General features: G+C 38.8%; 1 protein-coding gene across 2 annotated transcripts in view; it reads left to right on the plus strand.

The window, feature by feature from the left end:
• CENPL (centromere protein L) overlaps positions 1-10829 on the plus strand; it is a 30690-nt gene extending 19861 nt beyond the window's left edge. Inside the window, exons 4-7 of one of the 2 annotated variants that reach the window (XM_003258900.4) lie at positions 643-894; positions 3743-3880; positions 6832-7374; positions 9865-10829. In XM_003258900.4, coding sequence (XP_003258948.1) covers positions 643-894; positions 3743-3880; positions 6832-7374; positions 9865-9936 — 1005 coding nt within the window. In that variant the 3' untranslated portion in view covers positions 9937-10829. The remainder of the gene's footprint in view (positions 1-642; positions 895-3742; positions 3881-6831; positions 7375-9864) is intronic. The other variant, XM_003258899.4, reaches the window with a different exon arrangement.
• The last annotated feature ends 10522 nt before the right edge of the window (positions 10830-21351 follow it).

The raw sequence follows: 21351 nt of genomic DNA on the forward strand, positions 1-21351 counted from the left end.
TTCATTTCATTATGTACCCAGTAGTCATTCAGGAGCAGGTTGTTCAGTTTCCATGTAGTTGAGCGGTTTTGAGTGAGTTTCTTAATCCTGAGTTCTAGTTTGATTGCACTGTGGTCTGAGAGACAGTTATAAATTTTATGTTAAATATTTATTGAACACTTGTTCTAGATAGCATTGTTCTAGAGAGTACTAAATAGACAAAATCACTGCTGTAATCAAGCTTATACACCAGTAAGGAAGACAGATAATAAAAGTACAAAAAAATTGCAGACAAGAATATAATGTTGGGTAGTAATAAGTGCTGTGAAGAAAAATAAAGCCGGGTGAGGTGATACAAAGTTGGAGTGGGTGCAGGTGCTGCTTTAGATCAAGTGGCCTCTTTGCTTACATTTGGGTAGAGAACTGAATGAAGTGAAGGAACTTGCCATGTGAACACTTGGGAGAAGAGCATTCTGAAGAGAAAGTACAGCAAAGGTAAAGGTCTGTTCAAGGATCTGCAAAAAGTCCTGCAAACCCATTTGGTTGGAGTGCAAAAATCAGGTACCCAATAATATATTTGTATTAGATGTTTTAAATGCTATGATTAAATTCTTATTGTTTCCTAATTTTTAAACTTCTTTTGTCTTGATTTTTTTTTTGTAGGAAGATGTTGACCCTCAAAAGGTTGCATTCCTTCTGCATAAACAGTGGACTTTATATAGTTTAACTCCCTTATATAAATTCTCCTATAGTAATCTCAAAGAGTATTCTAGACTTCTCAATGCTTTTATTGTTGCTGAAAAGCAAAAAGGACTTGCTGTGGAAGTGGGAGAAGACTTCAACATCAAAGTGATTTTTTCTACTCTGCTAGGAATGAAAGGAACACAAAGGGACCCGGAAGCATTTCTTGTCCAGGTATAGTACATAAACAATACTTGCTTCCTAGGGGAAAAGAATCTGCATTTTCTTTGTTTGGAAATTGTTGTGGTATTTTCTTAACTGTTTTAAAAATTTCTTTTGTGATTTATAATGTATTTTATGTCTTGTTTGACTAAACTATAATAATTAGATATAATCTACTTTAAAAATTTTTTCCTATGTATATATAGGTAGTTTGTACAAAATCATGTTTATTTTTAAAAACTGAGGAAATACATAAAAGTACGAAAAAAGTTAAAAATTATAGTTTAACATTTTGGTATATGTGTTTGGTTATCTGTATCTATATAGTCTTGAAATTGGGATCATATTGCTGCTACTTTTACATTATGATATTTTTAGTAATATTGTAGACACTTATATCATTAGGAATTCTATATTTTTGTGGTTTTTACTGGGATTAATTTTTTTTTATTATTATACTTTAAGTTTTAGGGTACATGTGTACAATGTGCAGGTTTGTTACATATGTACACGTGTGCCATGTTGGTGTACTGCACCCATTAACTCGTCGTTTAGCATTAGGTATGTCTCCTAATGCTATCCCTCCCCCCTCCCCCGACCCCACAACAGTCCCCGGAGTGTGATGTTCCCCTTCCTGTTCAATTCCCACCTATGAGTGTTCTCGTTGTTCAATTCCCACCTATGAGTGAGAACATGCGGTGTTTGGTTTTTTGTCCTTGCGATAGTTTGCTGAGAATGATGATTTCCAGTTTAATCCATGTCCCTGCAAAAGACATGAACTCATCATTTTTTATGGCTGCATAGTATTCCATGGTGTATATGTGCCACATTTTCTTAATCCAGTCTATCGTTGTTGGACATTTGGGTTGGTTCCAAGTCTTTGCTATTGTGAATAGTGCCACAGTAAACATACATGTGCATGTGACTTTATAGCAGCATGATTTATAGTCCTTTGGGTATATACCCAGTAATGGGATGGCTGGGTCAAATGGTGTTTCTAGTTCTAGATCCCTGAGGAATCGCCACACTGACTTCCACAATGGTTGAACTAGTTTACTGTCCCACCAGCAGTGTAAAAGTGTTCCTATTTCTCCACATCCTCTCCGCACCTGTTGTTTCCTGACTTTAATGATGGCCATTCTGACTGGTGTGAGATGGTATCTCATTGTGGTTTTGATTTGCATTTCTCTGATGGCCAGTGATGATGAGCATTTTTCCATGTGTTTTTTGGCTGCATAAATGTCTTCTTTTGAGAAGTGTCTGTTCATGTCCTTCGCCCACTTTTTGATAGGGTTGTTTGTTTTTTTCTTGTAAATTTGTTTGAGTTCATTGTAGATTCTGGATATTAGCCCTTTGTCAAATGAGTAGGTTGCAAAAATTTTCTCCCATTCTGTAGGTTGCCTGTTCACTCTGATGGTAGTTTCTTTTGCTGTGCAGAAGCTCTTTAGTTTAATTAGATCCCATTTGTCAATTTTGGCTTTTGTTGCCATTGCTTTTGGTGTTTTAGACATGAAGTCCTTGCCCATGCCTATGTCCTGAATGGTATTGCCTGGGTTTTCTTCTAGGGTTTTTATGGTTTTAGGTCTAACATGTAAGTCTTTAATCCATCTTGAATTAATTTTTGTATAAGGTGTAAGGAAGGGATCCAGTTTCAGCTTTCTACATATGGCTAGCCAGTTTTCCCAGCACCATTTATTAAATAGGGAATCCTTTCCCCATTGCTTGTTTTTGACAGGTTTGTCAAAGATCAGATAGTTGTAGATATGCGGCATTATTTCTGAGGGCTCTGTTCTGTTCCATTGATCTATGTCTCTGTTTTGGTACCAGTACCATGCTGTTTTGGTTACTGTAGCCTTGTAATATAGTTTGAAGTCAGGTAGTGTAATGCCTCTGGCTTTGTTCTTTTGGCTTAGGATTGACTTGGCGATGCGGGCACTTTTTTGGTTCCATATGAACTTTAAAGTAGTTTTTTCCAATTCTGTGAAGAAAGTCATTGGTAGCTTGATGGGGATGGCATTGAATCTATAAATTACCTTGGGCAGTATGGCCATTTTCACAATATTGATTCTTCCAACCCATGAGCATGTGATGTTCTTCCATTTGTTTGTATCCTCTTTTATTTCTTTGAGCAGTGGTTTGTAGTTCTCCTTGAAGAGGTCCTTCACATCCCTTGTAAATTGGATTCCTAGGTATTTTATTCTCTTTGAAGCAATTGTGAATGGGAGTTCACTCATGATTTGGCTCTCTGTTTGTCTGTGATTGGTGTATAAGAATGCTTGTGATTTTTGTACATTGATTTTGTATCCTGAGACTTTGCTGAAGTTGCTAATCAGCTTAAGGAGATTTTGGGCTGAGACAATGGGGTTTTCTAGATATACAATCATGTCATCTGCAAACAGACAATTTGACTTCCTCTTTTCCTAATTGAATATCCTTTATTTCCGTCTCTTGCCTGATTGCCCTGGCCAGAACTTCCAACACTATGTTGAATAGGAGTGGTGAGAGAGGGCAGATTAAATTTCTATAAGTAGAATTTTAGTATAAAAATATATATCATTAAATATTGTGATACTTCATGCCAGGTTACTCTCAGAAATGTAACATTTTAAGGCTGGGTGCAGTGGCTCACGCCTGTAATCCCAGCACTTTGGGAGGCTACGGCGGGCAGATCATCTGAGCCTAGGAGTTCATGACCATCCTGGGCAACATGACAAGAGGCCATTTCTACAAAACAATACAATAAATAAATAAATAAATCTGGTTTCTTAATCAAGATAGTTCTATTGCTCTTATATACTGCTTATAGGAAGGAATATAAAATGTTGCATTTATTTTATTTTATTTTATTTTTTTGAGACAGGATCTGATTTTGTCACCCAGGCTGGAGTGCACTGGCACGATCTTGGTTGACTGCAACCTCTGCCTCCTGGGCTCAAGTGATCCTTCTACCTTAGCCTTCCAAGTAGCTGGGACTACAGGTGCATGCCACCACACTTGGGCAAATTTTGTATTTTTTTGTAGACAGAGTCTCGCCATGTTGCCCAGGTTGGTCTCGAACTCCTGGGCTCAAGTGATCCACCCACCTTGGCCTCCCAAAGTGCTGGGGTTAGAGGCATGAACCACCACACTCAGCCTCAGATTTATTTTGTTTATTATTCATGCCTGCTGCTTCTGTTTCTTTTGAGCTAACTAATCTTAATAATGGATAAGGAAATTAAGTTCTCAAGCAGTTGAAAAGGACTGACTTTTTGTTTGTATAGATTAGAGGTCAGTAAACCATGGCCCATAGGCCAAATCTGACCTGCTGCTTGTTTTTGTAAATAAGGTTTTATTGGAACATAGCCCCTTTTATTTGCTTCTATGTTGTCTGTGGCTGCTTTTGTACAGCACAGCAGAGTTGAGAAGTTGCAACAGAGCCCATATTGCCAGCAAAGTCTGAAATGCTTACTAACTGGCCCTTTACAGAAAAAATTTGCTGACCCCTGATATAGGTCATGGTGTTGGCAAAGATCTCAAGATGTTCTGGGATTAGGGTTAGCCTAAATAACAGTGAATTAAACAAGATAGTGGTATACTGTCTTTTTTTTTTTTTTTTTTAAAAAGTGCATGGATGTAAGCTGTCCAAGGCTGGTATGATGCTTGATGAAATCATTAATAATCTAGGCTCTTTCTTCTCCTTAGTGCATGGTTTTCATCTTAAAAGTTACCTTATGGTCTAACATAAGACGTCTCCAGCAGCTCTAAACGTTATATTCAAGTTCCAGGCAGGAAGTAGGAAGAAGTTGGGAAGGACAAACAGAACCTGATGCAGAGTAAATCTTGCTGAGACCCAATAACTTCTCTTTACATCTTAGTTGGAAGGGAGGCTAGAAAAGACTTTTTTTTCAGTGGATACTCTGCCAACTTAACTAAAGAGACTTTTTTTTTTTTTTTTTGTGACAGCTTCTCACTCTGTCACCCAAGTTGGAGTGCAGTGGTACTGTCTTGGCTCACTGCAACCTCTACCTCCTGGGTTCAAGTAGTCCTCCCGCCTCAGCCCCCCCAAGTAGCTGGGACTATAGGCATGTGCCACCATGCCAGGCTAATTTTATATTTTTGTAGAGACAGGGTTTCACCATGTTGCCCAGGCTGGTCTCAAACTCCTGAGCTCGTGATCCACCCACATCGGCCTCCCAAAGTTCTGGGACTGCAGGCATGAGCCATCTCGCCCAGCCATAAAGGGACTATTTTATTGTGGAAGGAAAAATGGATACTCAAGAGACAATTAGCAGTTTTTGTCAAGTGAAGCACCTGATGCACAGAGAAATTTTGTGACTTGCATATTATCAGTCAAGCATCTACCCTTGTGAGGATTAGAAATGACCTCTTGAATTCCTGGTATAGTGTTCTAATAGTTTTCAAATTAAATCTCGTTTCTTGATAGGGTTACAAGACTCTTAGGTCATGAAAGTGTGATAAAGTTAATATATCTAAGCTTCCAGGTATTTGAGAGTCTTCCATAATTTCTTAAACAAGAAGGAGAAATATGTTAAAAGAACTGTGTAAATGATCATTTCTGAAGGGGTATGATACAAAGCTGTGATCTTAACCTTGGTCTGCTTAATGCTTTAACAGAGAGTTCTTTGAGTATCTGGAATGTTTGTCATGTAACTTAAAATTTAAAGTTTGAGGGGTTAGGCAATCAGCTAAAAATATAATAAAATATCCTAAATGATTTGAATGGATTGTCCAATGAGCCAAATCAAAAGAGATTAAAATGTTAGCAGGAATAAATTTACAGCCTCAGTATAAGTGGGGAGAGATTTACCTATAAAGCAAACATGAATATACAGGGCTAGTTTATATAAAGCTGTCAACTAAAAACCAGAAAACTGCAATCTGAGATTACATTAATAGGAGTATAATCTAGTTAAAGGTGGTGGTTAGTCTTGCAATCAGACCTTTTTCCCCCTTCCCTCCGCAAATCAGACCTTTTTAAAGTAATTATGTTCACTTATGAATGATTCCTATGCAGAATAATTTCAGGGAAGAGTGACTAGAATAGTGAGAGAATGTGAATGTATGTCATAGGCGAATGGTTGAAGAAACTGGAAATGTTGAACTTAGTACTATGTGTGATGGGGACCATCAGATATTTGAAGGACTTTTCTTGTAGAAGAGAGATCAGATGTGACTATATTCTACATGCCCAAAAGGAAGAAAGCAGGACCAGTGGGTAGAAACTGTAGGGTCTAACATATAAAAGAACATTTTAAGTTGATAGTGCTGCCTTAGGAAATATCGAAGTCTTCCTCAATGAAAGAATTCAAACATGTTGGATTTTGTGACCTTTCACAGTTCTTTCTAAAGTTGAGGGTTTTTTTTTGTTTGTTTCTTTCAGGGTACTACACCTGGTTATGCCCTATTGGTAGCCCTTATTTTGCAGTTTGGTTACACCAAGATTTTGCCATATATCATGTTTCCACTGTATAAGAATATTGGGGGCCGGGCACGGTAGCTCACGCCTATAATCCTAGTACTTTGGGTGGCCGAGATGGGCAGATCACCTGAGGTCAGAGGTTGGAGACCAGCCTGACCAATATAGTGAAACCCCATCCCTACTAAAAATACAAAAATTAGCTGGGCATGGTGGTGCATGCCTGTAATCCCAGCTAATTGGGAGGCCGAGGCTGGAGAATCACTTGAACCCAGGAGGCAGAGGTTACAGGGAGCTGAGATCGTGCCACCACACTCCAGCCTGGGCGACAGAGTGAGACTCTGTCTCAAAAAAAAAAAAAGGCCAATTATTTTGATAAGCCCTGTTAATCATTAGGGAGACTATTCCCTCTATTTTTTTTTTTGCAAGTATTACATTGGCTCGTCTTATTTTTAATGAACTAATTTTGAGAAGATGGAATTTAGAAGTAAATGTACTTTTGAATTTAAGGAACCTGTTTACTTTCTTTGTAGATTCTGTCAAAATCTCAATTGCCATCTGAGAATAGAGAAGGTAAAGTGTTGTGGACTGGCTGGTTCTGCTGTATATTTGGAGACAGTCTTCTGGAGACTGTTTCAGAAGATTTCACCTGTCTGCCCTTATTCCTTGCAAATGGAGCAGAGTCTAACACAGCAATAATTGGAACTTGGTTTCAGAAAACCTTTGACTGTTATTTCAGTCCTTTAGCAATCAATGCATTTAATCTTTCCTGGATGGCTGCCATGTGGACTGCATGCAAAATGGACCATTATGTGGCTACTACTGAATTTCTTTGGTCTGTACCCTGTAGCCCTCAAAGTCTGGACATTTCTTTTGCAATACATCCAGAGGATGCAAAAGCTCTATGGGACAGTGTCCACAAAACACCTGGGGAGGTTACCCAGGAAGAAGTTGACCTATTCATGGACTGCCTTTATTCACATTTCCATAGACATTTCAAAATTCATTTATCAGCCACAAGATTAGTTCGTGTTTCAACATCTGTAGCTTCAGCACATACTGATGGAAAAATAAAGGTTAGTTTGAACAATTTAGTTAAGTAATTTTTCCTTATTTTATGGTTTTAAAAATGTATGATGATTGTATTGTCCACTCAATTGAAGAAACACACTTGAATGTATTTAAGACAATAGAGAGCTTTTATTTTATGGTTTATGGTTTACTAAAGTCATTAGCCTTCTAGATATAGCCTTATAATGGAAGGACACTATATGCTGTGTGCTTCAGCCTTTGGTAATAATGTGAATTATTATTTTGTAGTAACTTTGAAACTTTCAAAATTGTTTCTTGTGAAATTTTGAAATAATTATCAGAGTAATAGAGAATTTTGTGTTAGACAAAATTATAGCCAGAAACACAGAACTAAGATGTCATCTTTATATTCTAGGTTTTTCTGTCCTCATTGGGAAAGAAAGAATAGAGACATTGTTTTATTCTCTACAAAGTGATTTCTGATAAGAAGTATCAGAAATAGGCCGGGCATGGTGGCTCACGCCTGTAATCCCAGTGCTTTGGGAGGCCGAGGCGGGCAGATCATGAGGTCAGGAGATCGAGACCATGCTGGCTAACACGCTGAAACCCCGTCTCCACTAAAAATACAAAAAATTAGCCAGGCATGGTGCTGGGCACCTGTAGTCCTAGCTACTGGGGAGGCTGAGCAGGAGAATGGTGTGAACCCGGGAGGTGGAGTTTGCAGTGAGCCGAGATTGCGCCACTGCACTCCGGCCTGGGCGACAGAACGAGAATACTCCAGCCTGGGTGACAGAGCGAGACTCCATCTCAAAAAAAAAAAAAAAAAAAAAAGGTATCAGACAGAAATAAACTGAGAATTGGCTCCTAAAATATATTAAAATATGCAGCCACAATATACATTCAGTAAATGTTTCCTGTGATCTTGTTACTGTGCTAAGAGTTTAACAGACCTTAAATTCTAATCTTTAGAGCAACCCTTTAGTTAGGTGTTTTTTTTGTGTGTGCTTTTTGTTTTTTTTTTTTTGAGACAGAATCTCACTCCATCACCCAGGCTGGAGTGCAGTGGTGCGATCTCAGCTAACTACAACCTCTGCCTCCTAGGCTCAAGCGATTCTCGTGCCTCAGCCTCCTGAGTAGCTGGGACTACAAGCATGAGCCACTACACCTGGCTAATTTTTGTAATTTTACTTTTTTTACTATTTTTATCTTTATTTATTTATTTATTTTGAGACGGAGTCTTGCTCTGTCACCCAGGCTGGGGTGCAGTGGTGTGATCTCAACTCACTGCAACTTCCGCCTCCTGGGTTTAAGTGATTCTCCTGCCTCAGTCTCCCGAGTAGCTGGGACTACAGGTGCCTGCCACCATGCCCAGCTAATTTTTGTATTTTTAGTAGAGATGAGGTTTCACCATGTTGGCCAGGCTGGTCTTGAACTCCTGACCTCAAATGATCCACTTGCCTTGGCCTCCTAAAGTGTTGGGATTACAGGCGTGAGCCACCGTGCCTGGCTAGTTAGATTTTTTTTTTTTTTCCTTCAAGACGGAGTCTTGCTTTGTCGCCTAGGCTGGTGTGCCATGGTGTGATCTTGGCTAACTGCAGCCTCTGCCTCCTGGGTTCAAGCAATTCTCCTGCCTCAGCCTCCCGAGTAGCTGGGATTACAGGCTCCACCACCATACCTGGCTAATTTTTGTATTTTTAATAGAGATGGGGTTTTGCCATGTTGGCCAGGCTGGTCTCAAACTCCTGACCTAGTGATCCACCCACCTTGGCCTCCCAAAGTGCTGGGATTATAGGCGTGAGCCACCGTGCCTGGACAGTTAGGTGTTTTTATCCATATTTTATTTTAAAACAAGGAAACTGAGGCCAAGATAGGTTTAAATGACAAGCAAGATAGCTTATCAAGAGGAAGAATCAAGATTTGAACTTGTACCTCTTAGATCCAATAAGTCAATACTCTGTAAGCACTATATTCATGCTTTTCAAACTGGAGGTCACAGTGCAACAGTAGGTTGGGAAATAATTTTGATGAGAAGAGACCAGCATTAAAAAACAAAAAAGGAAAGAAATAGAAAATATAAAAATGAGGGGTTTGTTTTTTGCTTTAGAGAGAGTCTCACTCTTTCACCCAGGCTGGAATGCAGTAGTGTGATTATAGCTCACTATAACCTTTAACTCCTGGGCTCAAGTGATCCTCCTGCCTCAGCCTTGGGAGTAGCTGGGACTATAGGTGTATACCACTACACCTGGCTGTTTTTTACATTTGAAAATTTTTTGTAGAGATGAGGTCTCCTTTTGTTGCACAGGCTGGTCTAGAACTGCTGGGCTCAAGTGATCCTCCTACCTCGGCCTCTCAAAGTGCTGGGATTATAGGGATAAATCACTGTGCCTGGCCAAAAATGAGTGTATTGCATGTGGTAAGCTTCATGAATTAAATCCAGAAGTTAGACCAATATAACATTGATTATTCAAATATCAGTCTGCTTTGTTATAATTAATACTATTCTAATTTTAAATGTCTTCTTTTTCTTTTTGCAGATTCTGTGTCATAAATACCTTATTGGAGTGTTAGCATATTTGACAGAACTGGCAATTTTTCAAATTGAGTGAAGCCTTATGTGGACTATAAGTTATAGATTATATACTCTTATTGATTACTTGCCTAATTGCTATGCTGAAAGAGACTGCAGGAGAAATGGGCATCTGTCTCTGCATCTGTTTTCCCCACCATGCCTTTGGAGTTGCCAAGATGGAAGCTAAGAAGGATCTAGAAGAACAAAGAATATGGTAGTAGATGAGCCACAGCCAGGTGCCCATGTACTAATCATGATAACCTGGCATGCCAGTCTCAAAATGCTGAGTTGTTAATTTCTTGTCATCTTTAAATATATATATATATATAGGCTGGGCTTGGTGGCTCACACCTGTAATTCCAGCGCTTTGGGAGGCTGAGGTGGGTGGATCATTTGAGGCCAGGAATTCAAGACCAGCCTGGCCAACATGGTGAAACCCCTTCTCTACTGAAAATACAAGAATTAGCTGGGCGTGGTGGCACATGCCTATAATCCCAGCTGCTGGGGAGGCTGAAGCAGGAGAATCGTTTGAACCCGGAAGACAGTCTGCAGTGAGCCAAGATTGCACCACTGCACTCCAGCCTGGGAAACAAAGTGAAACTCTGCCTCAAAAAATAAAAAATAAATAAATATAATGTTTATTATGTTTAAACTCTTAGGATTCAAATGAGATGTATCTAATGGATATTTCTGATTTGGGTCTTTAAAACCTTTAATCTCTTTTAAGCATTTTAGACTTGCCTTCAGAAAGAATTCTGTCTTCTAAAGACATTTTCCTAGCATTTCACTGCAGAGAACTGGCAATCAAAATCCCCTCAAAAGGGAACTAAAGATTAATATACACATTTTTTTAGTCACTAATATGCTTCTGTTTTAAATACAGTTCAACTCCTGTTGCAATGTTGAATTAAATGTTTATTTTAAAATGAAGCAATGTGTTTATCAATGTCTCGACATCTTTTAATTAATATCTCAGTAGTGGAAATTGGTAGGCTTTTTCTGTTAACAGAGAGGGTACAGACTAACAATTATATAGAATCATACAAATTGTAGAGTTGAAAGGCACCTGTGAGCCCCTTTTGAGGTCAGAAATTATTTAACCTTCATGTCCCAGTTTAGCATAATGCTTGGTAAATATTTGTAGATTAAATCAATTTTAATCAACTCTTTCTTTTTACAGATGAAAACTGTGAGATCGAGGAACTTAAGAGTCTTGCCCATGATGTTTTATCCAAATCTCTTCTTTTTACTTACTGAGCATAAGATTTTCTTTTACTTTAGGAATAATTTTTTAAAAATCTTGATTGAAAGAAAATTAATAGGCTGTCATTCTCTAAAAAACAAAGATTAACTACTGGAATGGGATATTATTTCAGATATACTAGGAGCAGCTGATGTAATGGGAAAAGCATGGGCTTTGGAGTCAGACATTCATCCATTCAACTAATATTAAACTCCTACCATGTGCTTAGAATTGTATTGCATAATAGGAATATAGCAGTGAAGAAGTGAAAAAAAGGTCTTTGTTCTGAGGAAATTATATTCTAGTGAAAGAAGGCAAAAGGTAAATAATTTCAGATGGAGACAAATGCTATGAAGAAAATAAGGCAGTGCAATATGAAAAAGGGTGACTGGGGTGGGGCCTACCTTTCATACAGTAGTCCAAGAAGATCTGTCTGAGGAAGTGACCTTTTGAACTGAGTCCTGAATGATGAGATAGAACCAGCCATGTGAAGATCTAAGGAAGGGTGTGCTAGGCAGGAGAAACTTTGAGATAGGTAAGAGTTTGGCTGCTTTGAAGAACAAAGAAGTTTTTTGGCTAGAACATAGTGAATAAGGGTATATGGCCTATTATGAGCTGAAACTGAATAGGTTGTGCAGCAAAGACTTCTTCCATGGCATAAAATCTCCCAATTTTTGGCTAGGGCACCTGGCTGCCCAGAATAAAGATGATATTTTCCAGCCTTTCTCGTAGGTAGGTATAGTCATATGAATACGTTCTGATTTGGGATACAAATTGAAGTGTCATATAGAGCTTCCAGAAATCTTACCTATAATAAAAAACAACTGGCATGTACCCCTTCCCCCTTTTCTTACTTTTCCCTTCTTCCAACTTTGCTGCCTTGGAACATTGATATTATGACTAGTACTGTAGCTATTATCTTAGGTCATGGGGATGAGGAACAAGTCCTAGGGATGACAGAGCATGGCCTGGGAGGAGCTTGTGCCCTAAGGTTTTCTTGAAGGTGAACTCCAGTGCCGGCCTTGGGCAGTCTTCCTCTAGACTTACTTGTCAGAGAAGTAAACTTCTCTCTTGTTTCAGCTGTTGTCATTTTGGGTCTTCCTTGCTCATAGTCAAACTTAATCCTAACTTGATACAGAGGCAGGAGCTATATCATCTAAGTTTTTATAGTGTGAAGAGATTGGATTTTATTCTAAATGCAATGGGAAGTCACTGAAAGATTTTAAGAGAGTAATATGATTCGATTAGTATTTTATAGGATTTTATAAGATACGAGGGAGAATGGGTGTAGGTAGACAAGAGTGGAAGAAGGGAAACAGTTAAAAGGTTATTGCAAATGATATAACCCTAATGGAGAAGAAGTTAGCAATATTAAACAAAACTATGTGTGCCGTCACCCTTTGATTAGCAATTCCACTTCTAGGATTCTGTCCCAAAACTTCACTGGCAAAAAAATATGAAATGAAGCATGTACAGGGTTACTTATTACAATAGTATTTGTAATAGCAAGACTAAAAACAACTCAGATGCTCATCAGGCCTGGTATAGCTGCAAAATGAATTACTACTATGCAACTATAAAAAGGGTTGGGGAAGGTATCTCTTTACTCCCATGGAGTGATCTCCAAGATGTACTGTTATGTGAAAGAGCAATGTATGTGGACAGAATGTAGAGTATTGTACTTTTTATGTAAGGAATGAGGGAGAGATGAGTGTGTATTTCCTTATGCTTTCAAAAAACAATGAAAGGATAAACCACAAACTTATAAATGTATTTACTTATAGGGAGAAGGAAGGAACAGTGTAGAGGGGACAGGAATGAGAGTTAAGATTTACCTGAATGTTCCTTTTTAATAGTTTAGAACCATGTGTTTTGTATAATTATGAAACAAAATTAGAACAAAAGGAAAAAACAAAGCAATCCTTAGCAATTAAAAACAAATGAGCCTAACTATATAAGTTCATGGCATAATCACACAAGTTTTTTTGTTCTGTTTTGAGACACGGTCTTGCTGTGTTGTCCAGGCTAGAGTGCAGTGGCACAATCACAGTTCACTGCAGCCTTGACCTCCCTGGCCCAAACAATCCTCCAACCTCAGCCTTCCAAGTAGCTGAGACCACAGGCATATTGCCACCAAGCCTGGCTAATTTTTTAATTTTTGTAGAGATGGGGTCTCCCTATGTTGTTCAAGCTGGTCTCCTGGGCTCAAGCGATCCTCCTGCATTGGCCTCCCAAAGTGCTGGTATTACAGGCATGAGCCACTGTGCCCAGCCTACACAAATTTTTTTCAGTATCTATTTTAATTTAATTTAATTTTATTTTTGAGACAGGGTCTGGCTCTGTTGCCCAGGCTGGAATGCAGTGACATAATCGCAGCTCACTGTAGCCTCTGCCTCCTGGGCTCAAACCATCCTCCCTCCTCAGCCTCCCAAGTAGCTCAGACTACAGGTGCATGCAATAATGCCCAGCTAATTTTTTGTATTTTTGGTAGAGATGGGGTTTCACTATGTTGTCCAGGCTGGTCTTTAACCCTTCCCACCTGAGCCAAGGCTCAAACAATCCTCCTGCCTTGGCCTCCCCAAATGCTAGGATTATGGATGTGAGCCACCACACCTGGCCTTTATATTTTTATTCTAGAGATGGGATCTTGCTGTATTGCTTAGGCTGGGCTCAAACTCTTGGGCTAAAGTGATCTTCTTGCCCCGGCTTCCTGAGTAGCTGGGACTACAGGTGTGTGCCGTCATGTCTGGCCTTTTTTCTTTTTTTTTGATAATTTTTTTTTTTAGAATTGGGGTCTTGCTGTGTTGCCCAGGCTAGTCTTGAACTCCTGGGCTCAAGTGATCCTCCCCTCTTGGCCTTGCAAAGTGCTGGGATTGCAGGCATGAGCCACTGCACCCAACCTGGAGTATCATTAAATTTGTGTATCTTTAAATTTTTAGTATCTTTAAATTTGTGGTATTTTGGTTGTATATTCTAGCAGGCTCCATCCTAGAAAAATAAGAGCAGCAAATAAATTTTAAATCACATTCAGTTGTCTTAATAATATAGCTATTATTATTTCGGCACTATTTATAATATGGTAACGTGTAGTTATTCAGATTTTCAGTGTAGGCCGGGCATGGTGGCTTGTGCCTGTAATTCCAGCACTTTGGGAGGCTGAGGTGGGTGGATCATCTGAGGTCAGATGTTGGAGACCAGCCTGGGCAACACGGCGAAACCCTGTCTCTATAAAAAATACAAAAAATTAGCCAGGCATGGTGGCACATGCCTGTAGTACCACCTACTCAGGAGGCTGGGGTGGGAGGATCACTTGAGCCTGGGAGGTGGAGATTGCAGTGAACCAAGATTGTGCCACTGCACTCCAGCCTGGGTGACATTAAAAAAAAAAAAAGAGATTATCAGTGTAAAAGATACAAATTATAAAATCAAGTAAGTAAAAACTCTAATATTATATTTAATTGGGAATATCAGAATTAACTCTTAAAGTGCAAAAGTTTTTAATTTTCATGAAGTCTAATTGACCAATTTTTGTTCTTTTCTTGCTTGTACTTTTGGTGTTGAATCTAATAAATCATTGATTAACCTCAGGTCCTAAAGGTTTACTTTTGTTTTCTTCTCAGGATTTTCTAATTAGAAAATTAGGTCTGTCATTTTGAGTTAAATTTTGTGTATGGTGTGAGGTAGGGATCCAAATTCATCCTTTTGCACGTGGATATTCATTTGCTTCAGCACCACTTGTTGAACAGACTTTTTTTCCTATTGAATTGTCTTGTCACTTTTTTCAAAAATCAGTATTTTATGGATGTTTGGGTTTATTTCTGGACTTTCTATTTCATTGATCTACTTGTTACTTCTTATGCCAGTATGACACTGTCTCAATTACTATAGCTTTGTAGTGAGTTTTGAAATCAGGAAGTGCGAGACCTTCAACTTTTTTTCCCAAGGTTATTTGGCTGCGTCTTTTGCATTTCCATAAGAATTTTAGGATCAGCTTGTCAATTGTTGCAAAAAAAAAAAAAAAAAACCAAAAAACTTCCTGGGATTTTGATAATGATTGTGTTGAATCCATAGAGCAGTTTAGGGAGTGTTGCCATAATGATAGTAAATCTTCTAATCTATGAGCAGGATGTTTTTCCATTTATTTAATCTTTAAATATTTTATTATTTTAGATCTATTGAGAATGGAATTGTTTTCTTAATTTCATTTTCAAATTGTTTGTTGCTAGCATATAGAAACACAAGTGATTTTGTATATTGCTCTTGTATCCTGTGACTTTGCTGAATTTAGTTTTTTTTCACTGAATTCCTTAGGATTTTCTACATATAAGGTTCATTTCATCTGTGAATAAAGACAGTTTTATTTCTTAATTTTTAATCTTTTGTTTCTTTTTCTTGCTGAATTGCCTTGGCTAGAATCTCCAGTACAATGGTGAATAGAACTGGTAAGAATGTACATTTTAGTCTTGTTTTTAGTAGGAAAGCATCATGTCTTTTACAATTAAATATGATGTTGGCTGTAGGTTTTTTCATAGATGTCGTTTATCAAGTTAAGAATGATCCTTTCTATTCCTAGTTTGTTGAGGGGTTTTATTATGAATAGGTGTTGCACTTTGTCAAAAATTTTTTCTGCATCTATTGAGGTTATTCATGATTTAGTTTTCTTTTGCTAAAAAACGCATAGCTTTGTTTACTGGAGAGGCCTGGAAGCAGTAAAAAGCCATTAACAATGAACATTACTAACACACAGATTATGTTCTATAAGTATTTCCCACTGAAAGGAGCTAGAAATTCTTGAGGAAGGGCTGATTTCAGGTTTGGGACAAGAAATGCATAAAAATACCTTTCATATATCAGAAAAGCAAAATAGCTATCAAAAGTTGTGTCAAAAGGCTAGGAGCCAAAATGAAGGGGGACCCTACTTGCCAAAGGTGAGACAATTCAAATATCAAAAGGAAAAAGTGCAATTGATTAAATATATAAAAATTTATTTATATCAGAATATTAAAGTAAAAAATAATTTATGAGCTCATACTGGTACTAAACAAAATTTTAGAAATTGGTGAGTTACTTTTGGAGGTTGCTGCAGAATCAAGTTCTGAAAATTGGTAAAGGGGAGAAGCAAACATTTTCTACTTTCTAGTATAAATTATATTTCAAGATAAATAGCTGATCAAGGCAAGTTTTTTAGATATATTTCAGCTGATAAATGCAAAGGAATCAGAAGGCATCATTTATAACTCTCAGTGAAATAATAGATGTAAGCATCAATCATTAGTATCTGCTTAAACCCTTAGGTGAAAGATTGATGGAGTATTTTATAATGGAGCGAGCTGATAACACCCGAAGCCACTGCCCACTGTTAGTATCTCCAAACATGGGCTGTCTAGGTATCACGTATGTTATGACTGGGTGCTATAGAGCACCTATGAAGTATTTCTAACAGCCTCTTTTTTTTTTTTTTTTTTTTTGAGACGGAGTCTCCCTCTGTCGCCCAGGCTGGAGTGCAGTGGCGTAATCTTGGCTCACTGCGAGCTCTGCCTCCCAGGTTCACCCCATTCTCCTGCCTCAGCCTCCTGAGTGGCTGGGACTACAGGCGCCCACCACTGTGTCCGGCTAATTTTTTTTTTTTTTTTTGTATTTTTAGTAGAGACGGGGTTTCACCATGTTAGCCAGGATGGATAACAGCCTCTTAATGTGAGTAGAGAATCCACTTAATCTTCGTAGAGAAATATGTTTATATCTGTTGCAGTGCAGATACACACACACAAATAGAATAGAAACTATAGAAGAATTTCTAAAATTAAAGGGCAAAAGAACAAAATAGAAATTTGACCAAGTGAGCAAAAGAAGGGACAGGAAAAAAAGAAAACTTCAAAGTATAATAGTAAACAAATTAAGTGGTAACTAGGGGAATTTCAACATTGGGTATTAGATGATATTAAGGAATGTTAATTTTATCAAGTGTGATAATGTTGTTATAGTTAGACCTTATCTGTTAAATATTCAAATGTGGGTGAAATACAGTCATGCATCACTTAACAACAGGGGTATTGATTCTCCTGCCTCAGCTTCCCAAGGAGCTGAGATTATAGGTGTGCACCACCACACCCAGCTAATTTTTGTATATTTAGTAGAGACAGGGTTTTGCCATTTTGGCCAGGCTGGTCTCAAACTCCTGACCTCAAGTGTATCTGCCCGCCTTGGCCTCCCAAGGTGCTGGGATTACAGACATCAGCCACCGTGCCTGGTCCAGACTATCATTTTTAAAACAAATTTTTGTATTTCTAAAGCAAAAAAATTAGTGATGTGTTCTTTTACATTTTTGTATGATTCTTCAATATCTGGCTATATTAGAAGGCAATTGAGTTCTTACCTGCTTCTGCATTCAATCTTTTGCAATGTTATTTTGGTTGAAGTATGTCAAGAAAATATGGCTTACACAAATATGAAATTGGAAGGGGGAGGAGGATTTTAATAGCTTTTCTGATAATTATGGATATTCTTCTTGATATTACATCAAAACTTGACAAGTGACTGCTGAAATCTAAAACCATATCAGTAGACCTTTCATATTGTTCCCATTTAGATCTGTTGGTCTATCTTCTGCTTTGGATACATATTAACCTGTGCATTAATCATTTAGAAAAACTGATTCCATGAGTTATGCAGATCTTCCACATGTTGACACACTTCACTATGCAATTAAAAAGGCATTCATCAGTGTCATCACCAATTTCATCAGAAAAGTTTTTAAGTAGCTGTCAAGTTCATAGTCAACACAGCTTTCTCAAAATTGTAATTTTTCTCTTGAATATGGTTGACAATAAGTACTGTCAGTTGTGTTCCTTGAAATGATAGCCTCACTTTGTTCATTTGAGAGAAAATGTCTGCTCAACACCCAAGTCTGAATGACCTTAATTTGTGTGCCCGTCATTCTTTCAAAAAGTAGGTAGTTCAGCTTGCATCTTAAAACAATCTCAGGCTGGGTGCGGTGGCTCAAGCCTGTAATCCCAGCACTTTGGGAGGCCGAGGCGGGCGGATCACGAGGTCAGGAGATCGAGACCATCCTGGCTAACACGGTGAAACCCCCGTCTCTACTAAAAATACAAAAAATTAGCCGGGCGTGGTGGCGGGTGCCTGTAATCCCAGCTACTCGGGAGGCTGAGGCAGGAGAATGGCGTGAACCCGGGAGGCGGAGCTTGCAGTGAGCCGAGATTGCGCCAGTGCACTCCAGCCTGGGGGACAGAGAAAGACTCCGTCTCAAAAAAAAAAAAAAAAAAAAAAAAAAAAATCTCAGAAGATTTTCTTGGGATGACCACTGTATTTTGGTTTGCAGCAGTGTTTTATGTATACTTCCCATTTTGTCATAAAATATTGAAAAAGACATATGTCCACAGGTTGAGATTTAGTAAACTAATAATTTTTGTTGCTTCATCAAGGACATGCTTAAGCAAATTTACAAAACTCCAGGCCAGGCACGGTGGCTCATGCCTGTAATCCCAGTACTTTGGGAGGCCGAGGTGGGCATATCAGTTGAGGTTAAGAGTTCCAGACCAGCCTGGCCAGCATGGCAAAACCTCGTCTCTGCGAAAAATAAAAAAATTCGCCGGGGGTGCTAGTGGGCGCCTGTATTCCCAGCTACTTGGGAGGCTAAGGTTGGAGAATCGCCTGAACCCAGGAGGTGGAGGCTGCAGTGAGCAGAGATCTCACCGCTGCACTCCAGCCTGGGTGACAGAGCGAGACTCTGTCTCAAAAACAAAAACATGTAAAAAAAAAAAAAAAGTCCTGCAAGTCTATGGTGGTGAATACTATGTCTAGTTATACAGTTTGATTTATGCTTTGATTTATGCCTTGACTTATGCTAAGACACCAGCAGTTTTACCCACCATAGCTTTTGCACCATTAGCACAAATGCCACTACAGTAAAAAAGGCAGAAAACTTAGTTTTACTAAGAAAATAGTTTAAGCCGGGCGCGATGGCTCACGCCTGTAATCCCAGCACTTTGGGAGGCCGAGGCAGGCAGATCACGAGGTCAGCAGATCGAGACCATCCTGGCTAACACGGTGAAACCCCGTCTCTACTAAAAATAAAAAAAAAAATTAGCCGGGCGTGGTGGCGGGCGCCAGTAGTCCCAGCTACTGGGGAGGCTGAGGCAGGAGAATGGTGTGAACCCGGGAGGCGGAGCTTGCAGTGAGCCGAGATCGCGCCACTGCACTCCAGCCTAGGCGACAGAGCGAGACAACGTCTCAAAGAAAAAAAAAATAGTTTCGACTCAAGGATACTTAGATATTGGGGACTTGGCTGGGTGCAGTGGCTCACGCCTGTAATCCCAGCACTTTGGGAGGCCAAGGTGGGCAGATCACTCGAGGTCTGGAGTTTGAGACCAGCCTGACCAACATGGCAAAACCCCGTCTCTACTAAAAATACCAAAAAATTAGCCGGGCCCGGTGGCACATGCCTGTAATCCCAGCTACTCGGGAGGCTGAGGCAGGAGAATCGCTTGAATCTGGGAGGTGGAGGTTGCGGTGAGCCGAGATCGCACCATTGCACGCCAACCTGGGCAATAAGAGCGAAACTTCGTCTCAAAAAAAAAAAAAAAAAAAAAAGAAAAAGAAAGATACTGGAGACCTCGGGGTCCACAAACCATACTTTGAGAACCACTGATACAGAGGCTTGATGAAACTAAGGCTTAAAACTAAGCTTTTTGAAAGCAGGGGCTGTTCCTGTTTAGAAGTCCAAGGGCTCACTGATCTGAATTCACACTGAAGATATGTGTCCTCTTTTCCCAGGAATTCAGGCTTAAACAGTCTTTCTAGGATAGGGGTATTAGTAGGTTACTGTTATTGGAATAATCCCAAATATTTTATGATAGTTCAGTGAATAACCATCCTTTCTTTTTTTACATTTAAAATAATCTAAGTTCCTAACCTTACACAGCTAAATAATTGAAAGATCAATATTAAGGACATGTAAGACAACTTAGTTGAAGAGTTTTATCATTTCTTGGGACCATTCTTTTCAGTCATTTCCAGCAGGGCCCTCAAAGCAATTCGCAGAGCCATTTCTCACAATTGGGCAGACATACTCAGGTTTAGTGGGTAATTTTTGCCTCCTGCTGCTTCTTTCTCTCTTCTTCTGTATTTCTTTCCTTCTTGCATTTTTTTCTCTTCCCATCTGTTTCCTCAGTTAACATAAAAGTTTGAAAGGTTCGTCCCCTACTCCCTCAAATCTTGTTCGGGAAAGACCCCTTTTACACAGTGGTCAAGAAGTATTATCTGCAGTATGAATATCTGGAGGTAAAACATTATGGAACAAAGCTGGGAAGCAATCAAAAACAGGAATGGGGGAATGTGTATAGAGCACAAAGGATTTACAATCAGGGGTTATAGATTTAAGGTTCAGCTCCTACCATGTCATTTTAACTTTTCTAAGCTTCAGTGGACTTATTTATGAAATGAAAATGACTGCCAATCCAACCCCCATTCCAAACTTGAGTTGTGGAAAAAACTATGCACACAAATTAATAAACATTCTATTTTACAGCAACACCTTTAATAGTATACATTTCAATCAATAATAAAACTGGAGTGCCTTCAGTGGAGGGGGAAAAACAAACCCCTAACAGGCTCCAATGAAGACTTTGGCCAGTGCTGTTAATTCCTGGGTCTCTATTCTTGAATCAGTGCCCTATGAATTGCTCCCACTGGGGACTTCCTAATGGAGAGTCTAATCCCTAGTTTTGTTCTTGCTATCATCACTCTCTTTTGCCTCAGATGTAGGAAATAGTAGAGTCTTGGGAAATACATGATTTTGCCTTGAAGACTGATTGTTAATGATGTACTACAGTAAGGATCTCATGAAAGTTTTTATACTTTTTACATGTAAAACCAGACTTAGTTAAAATACTTAAGGTCTTTTATTATATTTAGTTTCAGGTAAACCTATAGTGGCAGTGTGGCATAGAAAGAGGAATGGACTGGGAATTGAGGACACTGATTTCTAATGTTGGTTCTGTCATTAATTGACTATTCTTAGGCAGACTTCTGTGGTTTTCAGACTTGGATAAGTGTAATAAGTGGGTTTGGACTAGATGATTGTTAAAGAGTCCTTCCAGCTCAAAATTGTATGATTCTAAGTCCTACCTACAAAATAAGTTTATGGGTTAGGTAATATAACATATAAAAATATATAATGAAAATTCCCATTAA

The sequence above is a fragment of the Nomascus leucogenys genome, chromosome 12, assembly GCF_006542625.1.
Source record: "Nomascus leucogenys isolate Asia chromosome 12, Asia_NLE_v1, whole genome shotgun sequence".
NCBI classification, from domain to species: domain Eukaryota; kingdom Metazoa; phylum Chordata; class Mammalia; order Primates; family Hylobatidae; genus Nomascus; species Nomascus leucogenys.